A 22,314-nucleotide genomic window follows, 5' to 3' on the forward strand; every position below is an offset into this window, starting at 1 on the left:
GCAGGTTGCTACGGCAACAGGCAGTTGTGACAGGTCGCCATGGTCACTGAGTCGGGTTGCTATGACAACAGAGCTACTGGCGAAGCGGTATCAGAGCAGATTTGATGTGAAACTGAACACAGGTCAGGTTACAACAGACATCTAGCATGCCGTCGACAGCGATGTCACGCGTGACATCATGTGACATCATGTGACATCATGTGACATCATGTGTCATCATGTGACATCATGTGATATCATGTGACATCATGTGACATCATGTGACATCATGTGTCATCATGTGTCATCATGTGACATCATGTGATATCATGTGACATCATGTGACATCATGTGTCATCATGTGACATCATGTGATATCATGTGATATCATGTGACATCATGTGACATCATGTGACATCATGTGACATCATGTGACATCATGTGTCATCATGTGACATCATGTGACATCATGTGATATCAGGTCTGAAGGGTCTCAGGCAGAATCGTGCACCTCTGGATTTTCTTTTGGCACACCGCTGACAGTCGGTGTGTTTACATGCATTTTAAAAGTTCAGTTACAACCTGATTAACACAAGAAATCATCACGTAAACATGTTTATGATTTTTCAGATCATGTGATCAGGGATCAATTTGCTCAAGTGTGTGAACGCTTCAGGCGACCCTCAGATGACCTCGACATTCTGCTCATGTACTGAAGCTCAGAGGTTCCACGCTGCAGGTTCCTGACCCGGATGTTGAACCCAGCAGGAACCGAATCACATGAACCAAAACTGCAGAGAACGTCCAGAACGTAGAGCTGTGGAACAATCCGGTTCTGTAGCTGAGCTCGCTGTCTGTCGGTTAGCTGCTGCTGTGTGACGCCAGGGATCAACAGGAAGACAGTCTTCTTCTTCTGTCAACAGGAAGACAGTCTTCTTCTTCTGTCAACAGGAAGACAGTCTTCTTCTTCTGTCAACAGGAAGACAGTCTTCTCCTTCTGTCAACAGGAAGACAGTCTTCTTCTTCTGTCAACAGGAAGACAGTCTTCTTCTTCTGTCAACAGGAAGACAGTCTTCTCCTTCTGTCAACAGGAAGACAGTCTTCTTCTTCTTCTGTCAACAGGAAGACAGTCTTCATGTGTTCTGGCTCCAGCTGAATCTGATCCTGGTTCTGGGGGAGCTGGACTCTTCAGTCTGGTTGCAGATCTTCATGGAAACACACTGTTTGTTGCTGATTGGCTGCATCGCTGCTGCAAAAGAAAAGCCAGAAGTGAATGGCACTGCATCGCCACGGCAACAGCTCAGACTCTTTGACCACAGGAACCAGGAAGTGAGACGGGGCATGATGTTATCACTGTACGGTGAACACGGCCAACACTGAGGAGGCTGTCAGCAGCTCATTGGTCCAGCAGCTCTGCTCCACTTTGTTCTGATTGGACGAGCGGTCAGAGGTAGCGCGGCTCGCGATTGGCTCTCCTGGAGCGGAAGCGGATCTCTGAGAGTTTGGAGTTGATCCCCGTGCCGATCACGCCTTTCCGGGCGTGAGGAAACCGAGCCAGAGTCGCATCTGCAGGACGGAGAGCAGAGGTCAGAGGTCAGCCTCATTTACAGCCTTTCATCTGATACAGCACAGTCACAACAACAACAACAACAACAACAACAACAACAACAACAACAACAACAACAGTGATATCAACACAAGACATTTTGTTTGTGTGATGCTTTTCTTGGTGCTCAAAAACAAAATTAAAATTTAAAAGCAGCCCAATCACAGCAAGTAGAGAATTTAACAACAATGACATAATGTTAAAAACCAGAGGTGAGAGACAGACAGGTGAGAGCCAGGTAAGAGTCAGACAGGTGAGAGACAGACAGGTGAGAGTCAGACAGGTGAGAGACAGACAGGTGAGAGCCAGGTGAGAGTCAGACAGGTGAGAGACAGACAGGTGAGAGCCAGGTGAGAGTCAGACAGGTGAGAGACAGACAGGAGAGAGAGAGAGAGAGACAGGTGAGAGCCAGGTGAGACACAGACAGGTGAGGGTCAGACAGGTGAGAGACAGACAAGTGAGAGAGAGACAGGAGACAGAGCCAGGTGAGAGACAGACAGGTGAGAGACAGCGGACAGACAGGTGAGGGATTAAGGTGCGTACTGAAGATGGCGTTGATCTTGTGCGGGTCGAGGGCGCTGCGCTGCGGGTGGAAGGCCGGCCTGCGGCTCCGCCCCCCTCGCAGGTTGCTGTTCATCAAGGTGTCCATATCAAACACGCCCAGCAGCAGCGTGCGGGCCATCGCCGTGGGAGACTGCGCCTGATTGGCTGCGTGCCACGAGCGCATGTCACAGAGGACACCGGAGCCCGGATACACCTCCACCTGACTCACCTGGGCGGGAACAGGAAGTCAGATCAGATTAAGATAGATTACATCAGATTACAACAGATTAGACTGAGACAACGAGCTCATGTTAAATCAGATTAGATAAAACAGATTAAAGCAGATCAATCCAATTAAACCACATCAGATTAAACCAGATTGGATTAAAATAAATCAAATTAAACCATGTCATATTAAATCATATTAGACAAACCAGATTAAGCAGATCAAACCAGTCAGATTAAACCAGTCTAGATCAAATCAGATCATATTAAACCAGGACAGATTACACCAGATCATACTAAAAGAGGTCAGATTAAACCAGATCAGATTAAAACGGATCAGATTAAACCAGATTAAGGCAGATTATGCGTTGTTCTCACGTGGTTGTTGGCGTCGCCGGCGGCGCACTGGCTCTCGGAGCAGCTCCTCCTCAGCTCCTCCATGTCGGTCTGGCTGCAGAGCGGCGCCTCCTCCCCCATGTTGCTCCCCAGGCTCAGCTCGCCGCCCGGCACCTCCTCCTCGCCCAGCGGGGCGCCGTAATCCGACATGTCGCCGCTCAGGTCCTCGTGTCCCAGCGGGGGGGCGTGGCCGTGGCCGGGGGGGCTGAAGTCGGCGTCCTGCTCGCTCGCCGTCGGGTGATGATGCGAGTATGAGTTGTAGCTGTCGTTTCTGCCTGTTGCCGTGGCGACGGAGTGGTGATGGTTAGCCTGGCCCAGCGTTTGCCACATGGTGGACAGAAGCCCAGGGATTTCTGGGAAATGGAGTGAAAACAAAGAGAAAAGAGGAACAGCGTCTTCAAGGCCTCAGTTTTAGTTTCTCCACCTGTTCCCCACCTGTTCTCCACCTGTTCCCTGCCTGTTCTCCGCCTGTTCTCCGCCTGTTCCCCGCCTGTTCTCCACCTGTTCCCCACCTGTTCTCCACCTGTTCTCCTCCTGTTCCCCGCCTGTTCTCTGCCTGTTCTCCTCCTGTTCCCCTCCTGTTCCCCACTTGTTCCCCACCTGTTCTCCACCTGTTCTCCACCTGTTCCCCAACTGTTCACCTGTTCTCTGCCTGTTCTCCACCTGTTCTCCACCTGTTCCCCGCCTGTTCCCCGCCTGTTCCCCGCCTGTTCCCCGCCTGTTCTCCGCCTGTTCTCCGCCTGTTCTCCTGTTCTCCGCCTGTTCCCCGCCTGTTCTCCGCCTGTTCTCCACCTGTTCACCTGTTCTCCGCCTGTTCTCCACCTGTTCTCCACCTGTTCCCCACCTGTTCTCCACCTGTTCCCCACCTGTTCTCCACCTGTTCTCCGCCTGTTCTCCTCCTGTTCTCCACCTGTTCCCCGCCTGTTCTCTGCCTGTTCTCCTCCTGTTCCCCTCCTGTTCCCCACTTGTTCCCCACCTGTTCTCCGCCTGTTCCCCACCTGTTCTCCACCTGTTCTCCACAGAGACTGAACAGATGTGACCTTGAGTCCCTGCAGGTCTGCGGTCCTGTTCTAGGCTCAGACCAGCGCAGGTTCATGGAGGTGTGAGAACGTGGTGGTTAGAGGAACAGTTAGAACATCCCGTACAGAACAACCCAACGTGACGGGGCTTTTATCTCTGATACAGAAACTGGAAACAGCAAATAAATTTTCCCCCCTCAGATCTAAAGACGCATGAGCATAAATAAATGCTGTTTAACCCTTTGAAGCCTGATTTCTTTTAAAAACAAAGACGTCAAACAGTACAAAAAGCCCCAAACTTCCTGAAAATTACCAAAACATTAGACAGAAAAAAATGGCAAAAAGGACAAAAGGACAATTATCAGAAATAAATAAATAAAACAAAAATATTTTTCAAAAACTGTAAACAATAAAAAGACTATGAAAATGATCAAAATATAACTCTACATTCACAATTACTACATTATAATCTATATTTAAAATGATAAAATCATGAGATGATGATGAGAGAAGGAAGAATTATCTTTACAAATTCAAAAACCTTTCAAAATAAAAGCCTGTAGGTCACACAGGGTCACAGGGTTAATAGTCCAGTAGTTTTAGGCCAAAATTGGGGTCAACCTAGGACAAATTGCAAGAGAAGCAAACTCAACTGATTCTGGATCCTCAGTTTGTCCTGAGTGAGGGGAAAAAAGTCCCAAGGAATCCCATTGGTGGAAAGTTTTGAAAATCACCTATAAATGACCATATAATACCAAAAAAGCACTGTCTTTAACACACAGGGGAAAGGGGTTCAACATTTTACTGTCAGATATCACTATAAAAATTCACAAGTTGATTACACACACAAAGACAAGAAAAAAAGTCAATTACAAGTTCTTTGAATTATTCTGTTTACACATGCATATCACACATTATCTGATTTGATATGCGCTAATAAGGAATATAAGGAATAAATGCCAGAACAGACATTTAAACACTGAATTAAAAGGTTACTATATATATAGTAACCTTTTAATTCACTGTTATATAGTGACCTTTTAATTCAAGGTTACTATATATATATAGTAACCAGAATAGTACAGAATAGTAAACAGAATAATTCAAAGAACTTGTAATTGACTTTTTTTCTTGTCTTTGTGTGTGTAATCAACTTATGAATTTTTATAGTGATATCTGACAGTAAAATGTTGACCCCCTTTCCCCTGTGTGTTAAAGACAGTGCTTTTTTGGTATTATATGGTCATTTATAGGTGATTTTCAAAACTTTCCACCAATGGGATTCCTTGGGACTTTTTCCCCTCACTCAGGACAAACTGAGGATCCAGAATCAGTTGAGTTTGATTCTCTTGCAATTTGTCCTAGGGGTTTTCATAAAACGAATGGACTATAAAGGAGATTAAGTTTCTCCTGCAGGTTCAGACCGGGACATCCTGTATGTGATGTCCACTGAGAGTGTGTGTGTGTGTGTGTGTGTGTGTGTGTGTGTGTGTGTGTGTGTGTGTGTGTGTGTGTGTGTGCGTGTGTGCTCACCATTGACCAGCATGTTCCTCAGCCTCTGGTTTTCAGCTGCCATCTCAGCCTTCTCTCTTTCCAGCTCCCGCACCCGCGAGCGCAGGAAGTGCAGCTCAGCCGCATGCGACGCCGTCAGCGCCGAGCCCGACTCCACCTTCACCACCTGCGCACACACACACACACACACACACACACACACACACACACACACACACCAGCAACATCTGATCCACCATTTAAGACCATCAAGTCTTTTCTGTTTTGTTCTAAATGAGGAATGAGGAAGTGTCACTCAATATGTTAAAGGTTCATTTCATCAAATTCTTAAAGTCTTAAAAAAAATAAAAGAAAATTAGCAAATTAGCAACAAAAAAAAAAAAAACAAAAAAAATGCACAAAACCCCACAAAAGTGACTGAAAAATAAATAAATGGCCAGAAAATTAGTAACAAGCAAACATGGAACTGCGAGACGGTTCCTCAGGTTCTGTTTCATGTGTGAGAACCTTCAGCCACACACACCTGGCTGGACCTGGGGTGTATTCAACGACGTTACGATACGTAACGTTGTGTGACATTGTCTAATTGAATGGTGTGTTTGGTTGTAACGTTTTGTAACAGAGAGCAACATGCCTCACAGGTAGTTTAACTCCGTTTTGTGGGCGTGTCACAGGAGTTATCCAATCAGCATCAGCCTGTATTGAAGCCTCTGCGATTTAAAACAATAGTGCTCCATTATGGCTTTCAGTGCAGCCTATGTTTAAAATGTTACCCCTCATTTGAGGAGGTAAAAGCACATGTATGTGTTAAGTGTGATGATAGATCAGACATAGTTTATTGTTTTTCTTCAATAATATGACAACTTTTATTCAACTTATGACTTAAAACTCATTTGTGTAGGCCTATGGTACAAATCTTGGAAACAATGTTTAACAGTAACTGTTTTTTTCATAGTGGACATTGAATGTATTGCAGTACCCCTATAGTTAATGATCCATGTAAAGTAATGTCCTGCTCAGACAGTTCTTCAGCTACAGTCGCGAGGAGAATGTCCCTCCGGGCTTCCATACTCCCAACGCTGCGTAATGCAACAGGTTGTTCAGAGCTTTATCGTTTCTGTTAGCTTGACATTACGTGCCAGTACGTCTGCGCTGAATACACCCCTGCTGTCTTACTGCTTGTGAACATGTGACTCTCAGACTTAGCGGCTCGGCCGGACAGGACCCCAAACCCACAGGACAGCGAACAACAACAAACCTTTTTTTTTTTCTTTGACACGAAACGTTGTACTACTGTCTCTTTAAGTGTTTTTTCTCTCTCTCTCTTTTTAAGTTAAATCTCCACCACATTAAATCTCTGTGATGACTCCTGGGCTTTTCTGCATCTTATTGGCTTACCTGATATTACTTTAACCAATCGAACTCCTCTGGCCTAAAACCTGACCAATCACAGCCAAGGAACACACCGTTCATGTTCGCGTTCCGCGCGAGGGAGAGAGACTTAATGTTAGTCTGTTAAAAAACTTGATCAGAGTGAATTAATTACAAATATGGATGCCAAACACTTTTTAAATTATTTTAGTGAGAACAATGCCGGCCGCTTCGCTGTGAGTGACCCTGAAGAGGCAGGAAGAAACACCTGAAGTCTGTTGGCCATAACAGGTGAATGTGAACCGCTATGTCATACATGATACAGGCCATGCTGGCGTGATCACTGTTTTTATTATTTGTAATAATGCGATTATACAATACAATACCGATTATACCGTAATCTTAAATCAGTAGATTGTAAATCTGTTGGACAGTAGCTAGTGATGGGACGTTTGAAGCAAAGCTTCGAGGCGTGTACCGAGAATGAAGGGGGCGTGTCTGACGAAGCCCCGCTTCGAGGCTTGCATCATTTTGCTGAAATCCATGTGACGAATTACAAACAAGGCCTCGCATTACACAGGTCACGTGACTGGTTCATTTTGCGTGTCGTTTTTCAAAATAAAAGCACAACAAAACCGCGACGCTTTGTGGGTTGTAGTAGGTGGTATTTTGGTTCACGTGTTCATAGCACAGGTTGTATTATAATACAATATATAATGATTACCCTCTCCCCTCCCTGCCCCCCTCCGAACATACTGTGTCACCTAAGCACTGCACTTCCAACACACAACAGCTAATGTGTTCAATAAATAATAAACACTGATGGCCATGAAAAGCACAAACCAAAATGGGAAAGAAGGGATAGGAAATGTTTAGGAATAAAAAGGGAGAGCAAGGGTTATATAAAACACTATAGACTTTATTATTATTGTGCAGGGATTAAACACTATTCTATATTGTGATAACATCCATCCATTCATTTTCTGTCACTGCTTAATCGCACTCGTCATTGTGATAACATTTAAAATCTATTTAAATGACTTGGCTGTCATAGTTTAACTCTAGCAGCAGATGGGGCTAGTGAGCACTGAATGAAGCTTCGAGTTGTGAACCTTAGGGCAAAGCAATGGGCTGGAAAGCCTCATTGCTTCAGGAAGCTTCATTTTCCCATCACTAACAGTAACTGTCATCACAGTAATGTCCTGGTTCAGGTCTGTGCAAAAACAAATAAAGGCCTGCAGCGAAGAGCCGCCTGGTTCTTTTAGACGCCCGGGCTGTTAACCGGAAGCGGAAGCGGAAGAGGGCGCCGGCTGGCGGTTTGTTTGATTTGCCTGCTTGCTTGCTTACCTTAATCTATCTTATCTATGTGCACTATTGGATTCTAGCAACTCACAACCGTTCAGTTTAACCAGTTCACTCGCATTATTGATACTAAGGGCTGTTTTGTACTTGCCCTGGATAATTACGGACTGTTTACATACCCCTTCGGGCCCCTCCAATTGGTCCAGTTTTCTACCTTTGGATCTACTTTTGGACACATTAAAACTGCTTCAAACTGTGAGGCATTGCCGTGTCGCGGTTCTCCGCTTGAGAGACACGGCCAGTTAAGATCAAAACTCCTAAGCCGGTGAATGAATGAACTATGGCTGTGTGTGAAAAATGCACTTCAGCCTACTCACGTCTGGAAGAAAGTGTCCACCAGCTGAAGGACAATATCCGGAAAAAGGACAGGCTGATTGACGACCTCAGATCGGTCGCCTTATCCCAGTCAAAGCACATTATTTCATACATCCAGGCATCCCGACTCCCATCTTCACCCTCCCGGCTGTCACAGGCCGTGGCCTCGGACTCTGCTGCAACCCTTCCCTGGGCACCGGCTGGTACAAATCCAGACGCCGGAGCGGAGAGCCCGTTGGCTGCGGTGAATGAACGGTCGGCTGCCGCAATGATGCCAAGTATCGCAGCTGCAGCGGGCGAACCATCGCCACCAGTCCCAGCCCAGCCAGCTGTTGATGAATGGAACCGACTAGGAGCCCGACCCAGGTCCCCGATCCTCACCTCCACACCAAATCGGACAGCCCCTCAGAAACTGCTATCCTGGTCCGAAGTCGTCCGAGGCGGCAGGAACTGCGGTAGGAACTGCTCGGGCGCAAAAACATCACTAACAGGCCTTGAGCTGTCAAACCGCTACGAAGCTCTGCCTGATGATGCCCCGGCCCACCCGACGGACGCTGCAGTGGTCGCCCCTTCACCTGCCGACATCCCTCGGGCTCCGCACCAGCTCACCTCAGAAACAGGAGGCAAGCGATCCCATCCAGCGTCCAAGCCCTCCTCCTCCTCCTCCTCCTCTCGTCGTAGGCTGCTGAAAGAAGCGGCTTACAGGAGCAGCTCTGGGGGCTCCCTTCGCCTGGAGACACCCGGTGCCCGCTGTGCCGTGAAGGTCGCCTCCCCGGTACGGCTGCTTCCAACCCGGTCTGCCGAGAGGGAGAACAGTCTGGGCCATCCTCCGCCGAGAAGGACTCCGCCACCGCGCAGCAGCTGCCTCCCGTTGCCGAGATGGGCACCGCCAGTGCGCAGTTGCCTCCCCCTGCTGCTGCTCCGCCAGCATCCAGCCAGCCGCTTTTCCCCCCAACAGCACTGATTATCGGTGACTCCATCACACGGAATGTACGTTTCTTCAATGCCACCACACTTTGTCTCCCCGGGGCAACAGCCTCTGACGTTTTGACGAAGCTCCAGAGTTTACTTCCATCTCTCCCGTCCTCCATAACAAAGGTCGTAGTTCACGTTGGTACCAATGACACTGCACTCCAACAGTCTGAACGCACCAAAACTGACTTTGATAATCTCATTCACTTCCTGAAGTACTGTGGAATGGCTGCTTTTATCTCCGGCCCCACCCCCACAGTCAATCGCGGTTCTGGACGCTTTTCAAGAATCCTTGCCTTGAATTCCTGGCTGCAGTTTGCATGCAGACCTCATAACGTGGGCTTCATTGACAATTTTAATTTGTTCTGGAACCGCAAATCCTATTTTAGCAGGGACGGCTTGCACCCAAACAAGCTGGGTTCCCGAATGCTGTCGGCAAACATTCAACACCAGGTGTCATCTCACCCACGTGATTGACTGTTCACGTCACACCCAGGCCCATCGGCAACCGACTCTTCTTCTCTGGCCCCATCACACTCCAGTAATTTGATTAATAGCTCCACCTGCAGCCCTCCATTGCCACAAGCTCTTCCACCAGCTACCGAAAATAGCCATACCTTCTCCATTGTCACTAACCCCCCCTTGTGGTCTGCTCACAGCGCTGCCCGCCCTATTCCTACTCCTGCCCATTTCACATACAGGCTGCCCCCTCCGATAAGTGATATTCCATCTATTACTGACTCATCAGCTATTCCGGTTATAGTGACCAACAGAAAAAATATGCCTGTCAGACGCAGCTCACCGAGAAAACATAATGTCTGTAATATAATCTCTGTTACCTGTGTATCACAACCCCCTCTACAAAAGAGACTGCCTGATCAGATCAACATGGCACTGTTAAATGTGCGGTCACTCAGCAATAAGTCATTCCTCATAAACCACCTTATAGATGAACATAAATTGGACTGTATGTTTCTTACAGAGACTTGGCTTAAGGATGATGGTGCAGCTACTCTAATGGAGGCATCACCAGCTGGCTTCAGCTTCAGTTTTTCTGTGAGGTCAGGGAAAAAAGGCGGGGGAACGGCTGCCATATATTCAGATATTCTTCGCGGCCACACTATCTCTATGGGCAATTTTGGCTTTTTTGAACATGAGGCTTTAATTTTAAATTGTCTTTTTCCCATCCTAGTAATTATTGTATATAGACCTCCTAGGCAGTGCACTGCCTTTTTAGAGGAATTTTCTGATTTATTATCAATTGCCAGCACTAATCATGACCGGATCATGATTGTAGGGGATTTTAACTTACATTTAGACAACTGTGCTGACTCCCAAGCTGTTGAATTTCTCAGTATTCTTCATGCACTAGATTTTACTCAACATGTCCAGATGCCAACTCATGACCGGGGCCACCTGCTGGACCTTGTCATTACACGTGCAGTGGACATTAGTATCACCTCAATTACCGACTTAACTATTTCAGATCACTACTGCATCTTCTTTTCAGTTTATCAATCACTTCCAAATCCTGCTGGAAAAAGGGTGGTCAAGAAGAGATATTTCAATACAGAAACTGCCTGTAAATTCATAGCCCAGATAAATAAGTCTCCCATTTGTCCTGTCATCTCATCGAATGAGGACATGATGATTAATTTTAACATAAAACTAAGGAACTCTTTAGACCTCATAGCACCACTGACGCTGAAACAGACCTCCTTAAGGCAAAAACCTCCCTGGAAAACGGCAGAGATCTGTCAGCTTAAAAGAGCATGTAGGAAGGCAGAGCGACGTTGGAGAAAATCTAAACTGGAAGTACACCGAGCCATTTTTAAGGAAAAACTGAATACACTGAATAAAGAAACCCGAAATGTGCGCCGAATCTACTTTTCCAATCTTATCACCGGTAACCCTCGTACTCTCTTCTCCACTATCAGCCGCCTTCTAAACCCAGCACCGAACCTGTCTAACTTCACAATAAGTTGTGAAGATTTTGCTGTCTTTTTCCAAGACAAGATAAGAAATATCAGACAGTGTATTGAACAAAAATCCAGCCTTCGTCTTAGCTATGAGGAAATGCCTCCCTCTCTTCCCTACAATTGGAATGCTTTTTCAACAGCTGACACAGCTCTACTTAGGAAAGTGGTAAATGATCTCAAAAGCTCAACTTGTGATCTTGACCCAATCCCCACCTGGTTCTTCAAGGAGGTTTTCAGTTGTCTTGAAGATTCTGTTTTAGAAATTGTAAACCAATCTCTGCTCTCGGGCACTTTCCCCACAGCTCTCAAAACTGCAATTGTCAGACCTCTTCAAAAGAGTACTAATGTGGACTCTCTGGTTTTAAGCAATTTCAGACCCATCTCAAATCTACCTTTCATGAGCAAAATAATAGAAAAATTGGTCTCAGTTCAACTAAATTCCTATCTAAACTCTAACAATATCATTGAGAAATTTCAATCCGGCTTCCGTTCTCAACATAGCACAGAGACAGCACTCTTAAAAGTGGTAAACGATCTTAGAATGAATCTGGATGAAGGAAAGATATCTGTTCTTGTCCTTCTCGACTTAAGTGCCGCTTTTGACACCATAGACCATAGCATCCTTCTCAACCGACTCCAGACCAATTTAAACATTTCAGGCACAGTTCTAAGCTGGTTCAGATCATTTTTGACAGGGAGAGACTATATAGTGTCTCTAGGTGATTCTGTCTCCTCCAAAACTGAGGTCACTTGTGGTGTCCCCCAAGGGTCCATTCTGGGACCCACTCTTTTTAACCTGTACATGCTGCCTCTGGGAGGAATCCTCAGAGAGCATGAAATCAATTTCCACTCCTATGCGGACGACACTCAGCTATATATCTCCTTTTCATCTAACGACACTAGCCCAATTGACAAACTGTCTTCCTGCATTAACCATATTAATTCATGGATGTCACAAAATTTCCTGCAACTGAACCGGGATAAAACTGAGGTACTTCTCATTGGTGCCAAAGAAATGCACTCTTACTTTAATTCTCATTTACAAAAGCTTGCTATGAACACAAAGCATGAAATAAGAAACCTTGGAGTTACTTTTGACTCTGATCTGTCCTTTGAACCCCAAGTGAGAAATATCACCAAAAATGCATTTTAGCATCTCAGAAATATTGCTCGTGTGCAACCTTTTATATCTAAAAAGGACACAGAAACACTTATTCATGCTTTTATTTCAAGCAGGCTTGATTATTGCAATGCCTTGTTATCCGGTCTCCCAAAGAAATCCCTGCACAAACTGCAGATGATACAAAATGCAGCAGCACGACTACTCACTAAGACAAAACGCAGAGAACACATTACTCCAGCTCTGAAAGCTCTTCATTGGCTTCCTGTTCATTTCAGAATCCATTTTAAGATTTTACTCCTAGTTTTTAAATCCCTCAACGGACTGGCACCTGTGTATTTATCCGACATGCTGATCAGATACACTCCCTCTAGATCCTTAAGATCCTCCACCTCTGGTCTACTGATGATCCCCCAGAGTAGAACTAAGAAGTACGGTGATGCTGCTTTCTGTATCATTGGCCCTCGTCTCTGGAATAGTCTCCCAGACGAGGTCAGGCTCTCTGGCTCAGTGGCCAGCTTCAAAAAAAAATCTCAAAACCCATCTCTATCGACTTGCATTTGTTTAATTGTTGTGCCTCTGTTTATGCATATGTACGTATGTTTGAGTGTGTGAAGGTCTGTGTGCGTTTATGTGTGTGTGTTTGTGTGCGTGTGTGCTGGTGGATGTGGAAGGATTGGGGGAGGGGGGCAGTTTTACTTTACTTATTTATCTATTATTCTGCTTTTCTTTTATTTTCTCTGTCTCCACTTTATTGATGTAAAGCACTTTGAGTTGCACCTGCTGTATGAACTGTGCTATATAAATAAAGTTATTATTATTATTATTAACTGGGGAAACACGGTATAAACATGGTGTAAACACGGTATAAACACGGTATAAACACGGTATAAACACGGTGTAAACACGGTATAAACACGGTGTAAACACGGTGTAAACACGGTGTAAACACGGTGTAAACACGGTATAAACACGTGTAAACACGGTATAAACACGGTGTGAACACGGTGTGAACACGGTGTAAACACGGTGTAAACACGGTGTAAACACGGTGTAAACACGGTGTAAACACGGTATAAACACGGTGTAAACACAATATAAACACGGTATAAACACGGTGTAAACACGGTGTAAACACGGTATAAACACGGTGTAAACACGGTGTAAACACGGTATGAACACGGTATAAACACGGTGTAAACACGGTGTAAACACGGTGTAAACACGGTGTAAACACGGTATGAACACGGTATGAACACGGTGTAAACACGGTGTAAACACGGTGTAAACACGGTGTAAACACGGTATGAACACGGTATGAACACGGTGTAAACACGGTGTAAACACGGTGTAAACACGGTATAAACACGGTGTAAACACAATATAAACACGGTATAAACACGGTGTAAACACGGTGTAAACACGGTATGAACACGGTGTAAACACGGTGTAAACACGGTATGAACACGGTATGAACACGGTGTAAACACGGTGTGAACACGGTGTGAACACGGTGTGAACACGGTGTAAACACGGTGTAAACACGGTATAAACACGGTGTAAACACGGTGTAAACACGGTATAAACACGGTGTAAACACGGTGTAAACACGGTGTAAACACGGTATAAACACGGTGTAAACACGGTGTAAACACGGTATAAACACGGTGTGAACACGGTGTAAACACGGTGTAAACACGGTGTAAACACGGTGTGAACACGGTGTAAACACGGTGTAAACACGGTATAAACACGTGTCCCTCTCCATCAGCCTGAAAAAACAGCTTAAATTTTTTTCGCCGCCCCCCCCCCCCGGGGTCTTTAGTGCCCCCCCATCATCTCTTTCTGGATACGGGTCTGGACCCCACACCCTCAGGACAGCGTCCCAGCAGGACGAGCCGGACGGGACCCGAACCCCTAACCCTGCCGTGAGCCCGTGAGCATCACGACGTGACGTCTGCACGTCTGTTTGTTTGTTTTTGGATCTGAGGTCATTTCTTGTGACGTTCACAAACCAGCAGCGTGTGTGTGTGTGTGTGTGTGTGTGTGTGTGTGTGTGTGTGTGTGTGTGTGTGTGTGTGTGTGTCTCACTCTGCAGTCTGTCCGCAGCGGGCTGTGGCTGTCTGCCATGCGGACGGTGGAGTCTCAAGCCGCCGTTAATCCCGTTAATCCCGTTAATCCCGCGGGTTTTCCCTCTTCGTGTCCGCGCGCCGCCGCCGCCGCCGCCAAAACAAAGAAAAATGCAAAGAAGTTTATTAAAATTCATGAACTCCACTTCCGGGTCCGCTAGTCATCTGCTTCCGGTGTGATGGCGGGGCGGGGTGCTGCGTCATCACGTAACGTCACATGAGTGAAACACCCTGTGTTCCAATCCTCACACTACCATACTATTTAGTAGGGAAAAAAAGAATTAGCATGCATATTTCATACTAAACTACATACTTTGTAAGGGCAGCTGCAGGACATACTAAAAGTAAAAAGTATAAGTCTGAGATCTGGAACGCAGGGACGGACTGACGGTCATTAGGACTGCATTACCCAGCATGCCCCGCGCCGCTGCCGTGTAAACACATGATGGCGTCTCCCTGCAGGGTCGCGTGAAGCTGCGGGACACAAACACACCGGCTCGCGATGATCGGTACACACCTCCCTCTGTTTACCTGTGTGTGTGTGTGTGTGTGTGTGTGTGTGTGTGTGTGTGTGTGTGTGTGTGTGTGTGTGTGTGTGTGTGTGTGTGTGTGTGAGAGAGAAACGTTACCATGTATCGCAATGAGTTTTCAGTCTCATTCTGACCTCAGACTGAAAACAAACAAACACACACACACACACACACACACACACACACACACACACACACACACACACACACACACACACACACACACGCTTGAGTAGTGTCAGCTGAGTCACCTGACTGATGGTAGCAGTGTGTGTGTGTGTGTGTGTGTGTGTGTGTGTGTGTAAACAAATGAGACAAACATCAGAAAGAGGCTGATGAGCTCATTAGCAAGTAATTAATTAAAAAATAGAAACAATGAGAAAGAAAACAAAAATGACCAGCAAGTTTGAAACGCCTGTGAGTGTGTGTGTGTGTGTGCGTGTGTGTGTGCTGTGTGTGTGCTGTGTGTGTGCTGTGTGACGTCACGCGGCGTGCTGTGTGTGTGCTGTGTGTGTGCTGTGTGACGTCACGCGGCGTGCTGTGTGACATCACGCGGCGTGCTGTGTGTGTGTGTGTGTGCTGTGTGTGTGCTGTGTGCTGTGTGTGTGCTGTGTGTGACGTCACGCGGCGTGCTGTGTGTGTGCTGTGTGACGTCACGCGGCGTGCTGTGTGTGTGTGTGTGTGCTGTGTGTGTGCTGTGTGCTGTGTGTGTGCTGTGTGTGTGCTGTGTGACGTCACGCGGCGTGCTGTGTGTGTGCTGTGTGTGTGTGTGTGTGTGTGTGTGTGTGTGTGTGTGTGTGTGTGTGTGTGTGCTGTGTTGCAGTGTTGGTGCGGTACAACCTGGGCCCCGGCGTGGCGGTGGAGCTGCAGGACGGGGCGAGCGTGGCCGAGCTGAAGCAGCTGGTGGGCCGTGAGCACGGCGTGCGGCCCGACCGCCTCCGCGTGCTGTTCGCAGGGCGGGAGCTGCAGAGCGCCGCCACGCTGCAGGTCAGAGGTCACACCCTAACTCCACCCCCTGTCCCCTCAGCACCTCACAGCTCACAGTACATAGGAAATACACAATACACATAAAACACACAGTACACATAAAATACACAGTACACATAAAATACACAGTACACATAATACACTCGGTGTGCGAGGCCCACATACACACACACACACACACACCTTGTCTCTCTCTCTCTCTCTCTCTCTCTCTCTCTCTCTGTCTCTCTCTCTCTCTCTCTCTCTCTCTCTCTCTCTGTCTCTCTCTCTCTCTGTCTCTCTCTCAGGGTTGTGACCTCCCTGAGCGCAGTACGGTCCATGTGGTCCCCCCCCCCTCAGGCTCCTCCTCCTCCCAGCTGCTCCTCCTGCAGGAGCGCTTGGTTCGGCCTACAGGGGAAGACAGTCTGACCCGGCTGGACCTGAGCTCCTCTCGCCTCCACGCCACCTCGTCCGGCCTCGCCGTCATCCTGGAGGGGAGCGAGGGGGGAGGTGGAGGAGAAGGAGGAGGTGGTGGAGGAGAAGGAGCAGGACTGGCAGGAGGCGCGGAGGCTCGGCCTGCAGGTACACGGGTTCTCCATGAGATCAGCCCTCATCTTAACCATGTGGGCGTGTCCTACCCAGAACTCTGGTGGGATTCAGAACAGTTCTCCAGAAGGAGGCGCTCATGTGCTAAAGGAACAGAGGAACCAGACACAATACTGTTGAACCAATAATGAAACAGTGGAAATATGAAAGTGAAAAAATATTAATAATAATAATAATAATAATAATGATCATAATAATAATAATAAGTATACATGATCCTGCATGGCTGGTATGAACAAAACAGGTGTAATGATGCCGTGTGTCCACAGGGGGCGCCAGCAGCAGCTTCTACGTGTTCTGTAAGAGCGTCTGCAGCTCCATCCAGCCGGGGAAGCTCAGGGTCCGCTGCCACACCTGCAGGCAGACCACGCTGACCCTCAGCAGGGTGAGACCCCCTGACCCTGACCCTGACCCTGAGCCTGACCCTGACCCTGACCCTGACCCCCTGACCCACACCCTGACCCTGACCCACTGACCCTGACCCCCTGACCCTGACCCTGACCCACACCCTGACCCTGACCCGGACCCGGACCCTGACCCCCTGACCCTGACCCTGACCCTGACCCCCTGACCCTGACCCTGACCCTGACCCTGACCCTGACCCTGACCCTGACCCGGACCCACTGACCCTGACCCACTGACCCTGACCCCCTGACCCTGACCCTGACCCTGACCCTGACCCTGACCCACTGACCCTGACCCACACCCACACCCTAACCCTAACCCTAACCCACTGACCCTGACCCTGACCCTGACCCCCTGACCCTGACCCTGACCCTGACCCTGAGCCTGACCCTGACCCTGACCCTGACCCTGACCCTAACCCTAACCCACTGACCCTGACCCTGACCCTAAAATTTTAGATCTATGGTAAAACAGGCAAAAAGGGCATTTCCCCATGCAGAGATATTCATCCCTTTAATTCAGGTCTCCAACCAACAGACTCACATAGTTAAAGATCTGGCCACACAAGTGAATACATTTTTGCAAAATACTTACCGTGTATTGGAAGGCATCCCGGAGGCAGATTTTGCTCTGCAAAAGGACAGAGTACATTGGACGACAGCGACAGCCACTCTCATGCTGGATTCGTGGACGGCTCAGTTAAACTAAGGAGGGGGGGAAGACAAACGGTCACCCCCTCTCCGTCGCAGAGCAATATCCTGAATTTGTCACTCACTTTTAGGTTGACAGTAGAGGAGGCCTCCGTCCTGGAAAAAGGGCTCCTCTTCATTCCTACACCCACCAAAGTGGACAAACAGCATTTGCAGAGGGATCTACACTGGTTTCATCGCCGCCTCAAATTAATTGAACATTTTCAATACAAGGAAAGATCAGACAGACAACCATTTACACTGGCCTCTACGTGGGAGCCGGGGGAGGAGGAGGTTTCGGAGCCCCTCAGGCTTTTTATGGCCCAAAACAGGACAGCGCTGGAAAATACCACAAACTTTAGGTTCCCTAAAAGCAACCTCAGCAGGGAGGAGAGACAAGCCTTGAAACAGCTGAAAGACAACCAGGATATAATCATAAAACCAGCCGATAAAGGGTCTAAAATTTGTATTTTGGACAAGGCAGATTACATACTGGAAGGTACTAGACAGCTGCAGAAGAGACATCATTACCTCCCCCTGGACACCCCAATCTACATGGAAACGCAGGAGAAAATAAGAGGAATTATAGACACATTATATCAAAAGAAATATATTACAGCAAAACAACGTACTTACCTGTATGGAGATGACCCTCCCAGACAAAGGCAGTTTTACCTACTGCCAAAAATCCACAAGGATCCGGCCTCATGGACAGTGCCCCACAGGGTGCCGGCGGGAAGGCCCATAGTATCCGACTGCGGGAGTGAATCATGCCAGGTGGCTGAATATATTGATTTCTTTTTAAATCCTCTGTCTCAAAAACACCCCTCCTATGTAAAGGACACCTATAGCTTTGTGGAGACATTAAAATCAATTACCCTCCCCCAGGATTCCTTCATTTTTTCAGTGGATGTGGAGGCCCTATATACCAATATTGATACTGAGCAGGGCCTGGCTGCAGTTAAACAGCTTCTGTTTCAATTCCCGGACCCTAAAAGACCAGACAATGAATTAATGGAACTCTTACGCTTGGGACTTACCTGTAATGACTTCATTTTCAATGAGAAGTGCTACCTTCAGGTGCATGGGACAGCCATGGGCAAAAAATTTGCCCCGGCTTATGCCAACATTTATATGGCTGAATGGGAGCGCACAGCCTTCCCTAAATGCCCCAAAAAGCCTTTGATTTACCTGCGATATTTAGACGACATTTTTGGTATCTGGACACACTCTGAAAAGGATTTTGCTGTATTTATGAACATTTTGAACACTCACCATGCCTCCATATCCTTAAAACATGATCTGCAAAAAGAAAAGATCACGTTTTTAGACACAGAGGTATACATCAGACTTAAAGCTGATGGCACACGAGGCCTGGGCACACGAGTACATTTTAAACCAACGGATACACATGCTCTATTGCATAAGACCTCTTACCATCCGCGCCACACGTTTAAAGGGATTATCAAATCCCAACTCCTCCGATTCAGGAGGATATGCACGGAGGAGCTGGATGTGGAAAAGGCTACACTCACCCTTTTTTCAGCTCTGAGGAGCAGGGGATATAGCCGGACTTTCCTGAGAAACATTAAAACAGAGGTAATGCAATTAAATGTGAATGCCCCAGGGGAACCCCATAATACCAATGCGATTCCCCTTGTAATGATGTACTCACCAGCAGCCCTTACCCTGCGTAGAACAGTCCAGGATCAATTTCAGGAACTCCAGAGGGTGGAGCCCGCTTTTCAGGACCACCATCTAATAGCGGCATATCGCAAAAACAAAAATCTACAGAACGTCTTAGTCAGAGCAGCACTTCCCAAAACAAACAAGGACCGATTATTGTCCCATTTTATGAAATTAAAATAATTAAAAATCCACTCACCAACCGGCAGGCCCCCATCTCGCAGGATTTCAGCCTAGAAACAAAAAACCTCATTTATTCCATTGTATGCAAACACTGTCATCAGTTATACATTGGACAAACAAAAAACACATTGAGGGATAGGCTCAAACAGCACCTGCACCTAATCCAAAAACCAATTAAACCCACTACACTTTATACACATTTCCGGCTTCATGGTCAGGAAAATCTCCAAATAGTGGGTTTGGAGAAGGGGGCCCACTGGACGTTGAGGAAGAGACTGTGGGAGGAAAGGAAATGGATGCACAAATTAAACACTTTTTATCCCATGGGCCTTAATGAGAGAGAATAAGGATACTTGAGACTATAGCCCATTTACTGTTTCCCGACCTTTTTACACTTACCTGTTTTACTTGTTGTTCTTCTGGACTCAGGAACACAGTGGGCCTTCTAGTCTCTCTTTTCTACTCTATACAAAGAAAATAAACACACCTACCTTATTACCTCCCAGGGATCCATCCGCTCCTCTCCCTCTCTCCATCCATATTATTTGAACCCTAAAAGAAGAAAAAGAAAAATGAAAACACTAAGTACTTACCTGTAAGCTCCTTGATGGTCGAGGTTACCTGTAAAAAAAGAGAAAAAGAACATATTAGTACACGTGCCAGTGCCTCTTAATAGATTCCCTAATACCTAACCCTAACCCCCTGACCCTGACCCTGACCCACACCCTGACCCTGACCCTGACCCTGACCCACACCCACACCCTGACCCTGGAGGGGGACAGCTAATTGGACTCTTTTACGCTGGTTTGTGTGTGAGTGTGTGTGTGTGTGTGTGTGTGTGTGTGTTGTTAGTATGCATTCATATCTTTTCATGACTGTCTCTCTCTGACAGGGTCCGTCCTGCTGGGACGACGTCCTCATCCCAGGCCGTATCCATGGCGTCTGTCAGTCAGAGGGTTGTCGTGGCAACATGGCGGTAAGACGCCTATGTGGTCTGTAGTGTTTCTGTGTGTGTGTGTGTGTGTGTGTGTGTGTGTGTATGTGTGTGTGTGTGTGTGTGTGTGTGTGTGTGTGTGTGTGTGTGTGCTAGATCTGGTTTTTGTTTGTTAATTTTTTCACAGTTGCTGCCCTCTGTCTTAGCCACCGTGTGTGTGTGTGTGTGTGTGTGTGTGTGTTGCTGCAGGAGTTTTACATGAAGTGTGCGTCTCATCCGACCTCAGACGATGACGTCTCCGTGGCTTTAGATCTCATCATGACCAACATCAGAGACGTGCCCTGCATCGCCTGCACTGATGTCATGTAAGACACACACACACACACACACACACACACACACACACACACCAGCTGTTTATCATGACAGTGCAGACCTCGTGTGTGTCTCTCAGGCGTGTGGTGGTGGTCTTCCAGTGTGCAGAGCGTCATGTGATCTGTCTCGACTGTTTCCATCGATACTGTCAGACGCGTCTCAGCGAGCGCCAGTTTGTCCACGACCCTGTGATCGGCTACTCACTGCCCTGTGCTGGTAGGTGTGTGTGTGTGTGTGTGTGTGTGTGTGTGTAGAACAGAATAGAATAGAATGTCTTTATTGTCACTGTACAATGTACAACGAAATTAAGAGTGCGATCGTTGACGGTAATTCATTCATACAACATAAAAACACTGTAAAAAACAAACAAAAACCACATAATAAATAGAATCAAAAGTAAACAGTAGAAACACGTAAGCGATAAAAGGACACCAACAGTCTCTGAGTCTCTGCTGGGCCTTTTCCAGCAGCTGTGTGGTGTTCACGGCCAGGTCAGGCCCTCCTCGACGTGAAGGTCTGCCACCCTCTCCACTCAGTCCCCATTGATGGTTAATGGTGTCCGTTTTGTTCCTCCTGAAGTCGATGATTAGCTCCTTGGTTTTGGTTGTGTTGAGGAGCAGGTTGTTCTCCCTGCACCGCACAGACAGCTGCTCCACCTCGTCCCTGTAGGCCGACTCGTCCCCTTCTCAGGATGCAAACTTGTCGCCTTTCGGCCTTTCGCCGTTTTTTTTTTTTGGTCAGTCGGGTCATTCACGTGGATCGTGTAGTTTGGAAGAGACGCCTGGCTTCTGAGTCCGATGGAAAGTTTTAACGTTAGTTTGAAGGAACCACCTTACGTTAAATTAGACCTTGCATAACATTATGCTTCGAGCAAAATGGCTAACGTTAGTTAGCGAGACAAGCGGGCCAACGTTAGCTAGTGGTAATGTTAATTCCAGCACGGTCTGCTTGTCTTGCTAACTAACGTTAGCCATTTAGCTCTAAGCATATGCTTGCTATGTAAGGGCCAAGTCTTCCAGCTAACTAGCAACTCCTGTTATAGGATGGGGGGTAACCCCCCTCCTTCAGCAGCTGCTGGACCTCCCGGCTCATCCAGGGCTTCTGGTTGGTGGACTCAGATGTGTTTGTCCACTGTGGCTGTGACACTGTGTCTGTGCAGATTTTAAAACACAGGACCCTGTCAGTGAGCACTTCCAAGTCTGGATGTTCAAAAACCTCCCAGTCCGTTGTTCTGAAACAATCCTGCAGCTGCTGAGAAGTTTTCCCAGTCTTTATGGTGGTGGGGGCAGTTTTCCTGAGGGGGTGTATGAGGGATCAGGAGCAGGGACATGTGGTCAAACTGGCACAGGTGAGGTAGTGGTTTAACCCTGTAGCCAAACCACCACCCTGTAGCCGAGCTACAGGGTGGTGGT

The 22,314-nt window shown here is 47.3% G+C and overlaps 2 protein-coding genes across 2 annotated transcripts in view; one reads left to right on the top strand and one right to left on the bottom strand.

The window, feature by feature from the left end:
- Positions 1-363: 363 nt before the first annotated feature.
- Positions 364-14,666, bottom strand: LOC115372237 (uncharacterized). Its single transcript, XM_030069940.1, has 5 exons — positions 14,491-14,666; positions 5,302-5,446; positions 2,732-3,102; positions 2,129-2,357; positions 364-1,545 (listed from the first exon to the last, which is right to left on the bottom strand). The coding sequence occupies exons 1-5, from the start codon at positions 14,527-14,529 to the stop codon at positions 1,424-1,426; spliced, it is 906 nt and encodes a 301-aa protein (XP_029925800.1). The 5' UTR covers positions 14,530-14,666; the 3' UTR covers positions 364-1,423.
- Positions 14,667-14,924: 258 nt separating this feature from the next.
- Positions 14,925-22,314, top strand: part of prkn (parkin RBR E3 ubiquitin protein ligase) — a 13,193-nt gene continuing 5,803 nt past the window's right edge. Inside the window, exons 1-7 of the mRNA XM_030070947.1 lie at positions 14,925-15,037; positions 15,882-16,045; positions 16,333-16,606; positions 16,900-17,015; positions 20,486-20,569; positions 20,777-20,892; positions 20,982-21,118. Of these exons, the coding sequence (XP_029926807.1) occupies positions 15,031-15,037; positions 15,882-16,045; positions 16,333-16,606; positions 16,900-17,015; positions 20,486-20,569; positions 20,777-20,892; positions 20,982-21,118 (898 nt within the window). The 5' untranslated portion in view covers positions 14,925-15,030. The remainder of the gene's footprint in view (positions 15,038-15,881; positions 16,046-16,332; positions 16,607-16,899; positions 17,016-20,485; positions 20,570-20,776; positions 20,893-20,981; positions 21,119-22,314) is intronic.

Source organism: Myripristis murdjan, chromosome 15 (genome assembly GCF_902150065.1).
Source record: "Myripristis murdjan chromosome 15, fMyrMur1.1, whole genome shotgun sequence".
Lineage (NCBI taxonomy): Eukaryota > Metazoa > Chordata > Actinopteri > Holocentriformes > Holocentridae > Myripristis > Myripristis murdjan.

Excerpts from the sequence above, each read along its gene's own strand:
- LOC115372237 (XM_030069940.1), bottom strand. The coding sequence starts at position 14,529 with ATGGCAGACAGCCACAGCCCGCTGCGGACAGACTGCAGA. Across the intron at positions 2,358-2,731 it reads CCGGCGACGCCAACAACCAC|GTGAGTCAGGTGGAGGTGTA; the intron begins GTGAGAACAACG and ends GTTCCCGCCCAG. Across the intron at positions 1,546-2,128 it reads CAAGATCAACGCCATCTTCA|ATGCGACTCTGGCTCGGTTT; the intron begins GTACGCACCTTA and ends TCCGTCCTGCAG.